This window comes from Penaeus monodon, chromosome 38 (genome assembly GCF_015228065.2).
Source record: "Penaeus monodon isolate SGIC_2016 chromosome 38, NSTDA_Pmon_1, whole genome shotgun sequence".
Taxonomy (NCBI): Eukaryota; Metazoa; Arthropoda; class Malacostraca; order Decapoda; family Penaeidae; genus Penaeus; species Penaeus monodon.
In genome coordinates this window covers 31,762,048-31,767,047 of record NC_051423.1, presented here as the reverse complement: position 1 = coordinate 31,767,047, position 5,000 = coordinate 31,762,048, and the positions used below count along the sequence as shown (strand labels likewise).

Sequence of the window (5,000 nt, the reverse complement as noted above, 5' to 3'; positions counted from 1 at the left end):
TCTCTTTTTTTTCTTTTTCTTTTTCTTTTCTTTCTATCTTCTTCTTCTTCTTCTTCTTCTTCTTCTTCTTCTTCTTCTTCTTCTTCTTCTCTTCTTCTTCTTCTTCTTCTTCTTCTTCCTCTTCTTCTTCTTCCTCTTCTTCCTTTTCTTCTTCTTCTTCTTCTTTTCTTTTTTTCTCCTTTTTTTGAAATTAAAAGTCGTTTATAAAACAAACTCACAAAAGAAATTTAAACGGAGTAAATCAGTAACTAAATTGATAAAACAAACAAAGATAAAATAAATGGAGCTCATGGATGTAGCTGGAAATAATTTGCACGGAATTGAATCCCAGATGTTGTCATCATTATTACTGTTATCATTCATTTTGTTATTAATATTCCATCTTTATTATTGTTATTATTATTGTTATTATCTTTATTATTATTATTACTATTATTATTATTATTATTATTATCATTATTATTATTGTTATTAGTAGTAGTAGTAGTATTGTTATTATCATTATGATTATTACTATATTGCTATTGTTATTACTGTTATTGATAATAATATTGCTATTATTATTATCAGTAATGTTATCACTATTCTAATATTTATTATTATAGTCATTATTATTATCAACATTATGCTTTTTCTTATCAGTAATAATATTATTATTAGTAGTAGTAGTAGTAGTAGTAGTATCATCATCATTATTATGTTGTATTATCATTATTATTATCATTATCACTAATTGCAATATTATTATTAGTAGTAGAAGTAGATGTAATAGTAGTAGTAGCGGTGGTTGTAGTAGTGGTAGTAGCAGCAGTAGTAGTAGTAGTAGTAGTAGTAGTAGTAGTAGTAGTAGTTGTTGTTGTTGTTATAGTTGTAGTAGTAGTAGTAGTAGTAGTAGTAGTAGTAGTTGTTGTTGTTGTAGTAGTAGTAGTAGTAGTAGTAGTAGTAGTTGTTGTTGTTGTAGTAGTAGTAGTAGTAGTAGTAACAGTGATAGTACATTATCATTATCAATATTGCTATCAATGTTGTCTCCATTACCATTTCTGTTATTATCACTATAATCTTTAGTGTTGTTTTTGCTGTTATTTTTCTTGCTTTTCCATAATTATTTATTACATTATCATTACATTCATTGCAATCACTATCATCAATATCATTATCAGTATCATTTTCGTCATAATCATAAATTTTTTTGTCTTCATCACTGTTGTTTTTACAATGATTTTATATTCATTACCTTATTTTTTCCTTTCTGTCTTCTTCTGTCTTTAATTTTCTTCTCTTTACCATTTGCTTCGAATCTTCATCCATTCTTAATTACTTTTCTTTCACCTGCTCCTAATTCCCTTCCTCCCCCTCCCCCTCCCCCTCCAACTCCCCTCCCCCTCCCCCCCCCCCCCCCCTCCCCCTCACCCTCCCCCTCCCCCTCCCCCTCCCCCTCACCCTCACCCTCACCCTCACCCTCACCCTCACCCTCCCCCTCCTTCGTTAAAGCAAAACACCATTGCTCTGTCGTAGAATTTTCGAAATTTTCACTCTAATAAGAGAAAAATAGGTGGGGGTGAGAGGGGGGGAGTAGGCTATGGGTCTTGAGATTAGGAGGGGAAAGGGGGGGGGTGGAGAACAGGTGTGGTGGGGGGAGGGGGGATGGAGAAGGGGTGGGATGGGGGGAGGGGGGGAGAACAGGTGGGATAGGAGGGAGGGGGGATGAAGAACAGGTGGGGTGGGGGAAGGGGGATGAAGAACAGGTGGGGTGGGGGGAAGGGGGATGAAGAACAGGTGGGGTAGGGGGAGGGGGGGATGTGAAGGTACTAGGGTGCGGTCCGTTCTGGCTCTCTGTGTACTCGACAAACACACTGGGTAAACACACCTCCGGCATCTCAGTTCCAGGTACACACAGAAAAATACACATGCCTACACACACTTTCATTTGCACATGTCTGTTCTGGGATCCGCTGAGAAGTATCTTTATAAATTTTGCGAAAACTTCTTTATTTCATGTCATTCACAAAGATTGTCATGTCAATGTGGTTTTATAAAAGGAAAAGAGTGAATATCTCTTTACTTTTCTCCTTCATCTAACTTTCTCTCTTTTTCCCCTTCTGTCTTTCTGTCCATCTGTCCGTCAATCAATTTCTCTCTCTCTCTCTCTCTCTCTCTCTCTCTCTCTCTCTCTCTCTCTCTCTCTCTCTCTCTCTCTCTCTCTCTCTCTCTCTCTCTCTCTCTCTCTCTCTCGCTCTCGCTCTCTCTCTCTCTCTCGCTCTCCCTCTTCTTCTCCCTCTCCATCACCATCTCCATTTCCTCTTCCTCTCCCTCACCCTCTCCCTCTCCCTCTCCCTCACCCTCACCCTCACCCTCACCCTCACCCTCACCCTCACCCTCACCCTCACCCTCACCCTCACCCTCACCCTCTCCCTCACCCTCTCCCTCTCCCTCACCCTCACCCTCTCCCTCTCCCTCTCCCTCTCCCTCACCCTCTCCCTCTCCCTCTCCCTCACCCTCTCCCTCTCCTCACATGCACACACAAACAGACACTCACATACCCTCATTTTTCCATTTTCCTCTTTCTCTATTCCTTTTATTTTCCCAACCCTTCCTCTCTCCTCCTCTTCACGCAAATCCCTCTAAAGCTACCTGCCAACCAACCTATCCATCCATAAAAAAAAAAATATATTGATACCTTTGATAACAACCCCATCACAAATCATCGATTTTCACCATGCACCACAGTATCATTATCTCCAAGGATAATGACTCTGAAACAAAAAACGGGTAAATAGTTAATTGTATCTCATGATGTACAACCTGGAGTCAACATCAACAAGAGGCGAGGAACACGGAATGTCTTGTCGCTAGGCAGATCTCTCAATGGCTGTGTCACAAGGAGTTTATCTTTTATGTGTGTCAAAAGGAGGCGATGAAAAGCCGGGGGAAAGAGGTAGAGAAGGAGGGAGGGAGGGAATGAGGGAGGGGAGGAGGGATGGATGGAGGGAGGGAGGGAGGGAAAGGGAGGATGGGTGGGAGAGAGAGAGAGAGAGAGAGAGAGAGAGAGAGAGAGAGAGAGAGAGAGAGAGAGAGAGAGATTGAAGGCGGTTCTAGATCTCGCTTTATTAATGGCACCCGATGGTAATCTCTTGTGGTTACAAGACGAAGAGGCTCGTCCTGCAGAAACCGTTTCATCCGGACGATTCAGAAAAAGACTCCGGGCGATTGTTTCTTCGGCTGTGATCTCCGATTTTCATTTCTTCTTCTTGTTCTTCTTCTCCTCCTCCTTCTCCTTCTCCTTTCTTCCTATCCTATAGCTGTACATGGTGGAAGGAAGAAAGTGATTCGCATTCGGACATTCTTAAAATCATCCACAGCACGCAATACCGTTTATTTATAGTCATAAGGAGTCTGAATACATCCTGCTTGGTATCAGCAAAAAAAAAAATCGTATTTAATCAATGAGAGGTTAGCAGATATAACAATCTCATTTCCAAGATGAACATAATTCTCTCTCCATATTCTTTCAAGTTGGTATTTTGATAGCTCGATATTCCCTAAGCGAATACTCCTCACGAATTTTCTATCTTGGAATAAAATTCTTACAACTATAAAATATCACAGTTATCCCAGAAATCGACAGCTATTAAGCACTTTCCTAGTCATTTTCTGTGAAATTCGGTGTCACGATCTTCCTCCTCTGAATTTTATCATTGTAAAGGACACGTCACGACTGAATTTCGATAGAGACAAAATCCTAAGTCGTATTTTTTGCGTTGCATAAATCACCCGCGAGACAGGTTCAGACGTTTATTTCATACGTCTCAGTTTAAAAATACGATTTTTCAAAATGGCAATATTAGATATTTATAACATTAGACATTTATATCTGAAAATAAAAGTGATAACACATAGTTACCCTTTTCTCTTTCTTTTTTGAGGGGGGAGGGGGTACACCTCACAAAATCTTCGGAATGCAGCGCTCATTGGACAAGAAGACGATCATCTGAACCCTGGGAGCTCCTGTCGCAAGCTCCTTCTCGCCACAGGAACTATTATCTGATAACATGTAATTACAGATTAAATGAAGATAAGCCATCCAGCCCTTGCGTGTGACAACTGACTTGTAATGTACCGCGCCTGGAAGGAGCAGGAGGACTGCATAAGGCTGGATTCCGCTTAGCCTTTCGGAGAATATCGACCATAGGCGAATCGGTGACGTAGCTGCCTCCAACCCCGCGTGGCTGATCCGTAATTGCAAATAAGGTTGTGCAATAACGCCAGCTCCTTAAATCACCCCGAAGGGAACCTGTTATTGAGGCCTGAGATGCGTCTCGCGTATCTGCTCCGTTTCTTTTTTTTTTCTCTCTTTTTCTTTTTTTTTTTCTTATGATGCGCCTTCGAATAAGGGAAAAGAAGAGGAGGGAAAAGGGGTTTTCTAAGAGGCCAGATCCCTTGCACCGACTCGCACCTGCCTTGTTTATTGCCGCGCACCTTGGCATTACAGCCGACGCGGGCGACGCCGACCCACCTGCGGGGAGGACGGCTGACCACCGCGACTGCAATCTTCTGTTAAACTATGGTTGACAGATTATAAGGATGGATATTATATCTGTTTTATATCTCCTCCTTACTGGTGTTTATACGCCTCCCCTCTGCCGGAGCGGGTTGGCCTTTATTACAGAGCCTGGGTAATTCCACAATGAGATTCGTGAAGGTGGCTAATGTGCGCTGTTTAGGGGCTGGAGGTGGAGGACGAGACGAGAGAGTGAGTGAGTGTGAGTGTGTGTGTGTGTGTGTGTGTGTGTGTGTGTGTGTGTGTGTGTGTGTGTGTGTGTGTGTGTGTGTGTGTGTGTGTGTGTGTGTGTGTGTGAATGATTCTTTATGGTCTGTGCATTTGGTAATCTAGTTACTTTTTAAGGTGATAGTTGTCAGGTATTTTTTGCAAGAAAAGGAACGTGTTTGAATATTGATAATACATACTGCATGCAATATATATGCATTTTGCGTTAATCAAA

General features: G+C 41.5%; 1 protein-coding gene across 1 annotated transcript in view; it reads right to left on the bottom strand.

Annotated features, from left to right (window-relative positions):
* LOC119596790 overlaps positions 1-1,876 on the bottom strand; it is a 6,622-nt gene extending 4,746 nt beyond the window's left edge. Inside the window, exon 1 of the mRNA XM_037946115.1 lies at positions 1,810-1,876. Coding sequence (XP_037802043.1) covers positions 1,810-1,876 — 67 coding nt within the window. The remainder of the gene's footprint in view (positions 1-1,809) is intronic.
* Positions 1,877-5,000: the final 3,124 nt, after the last annotated feature.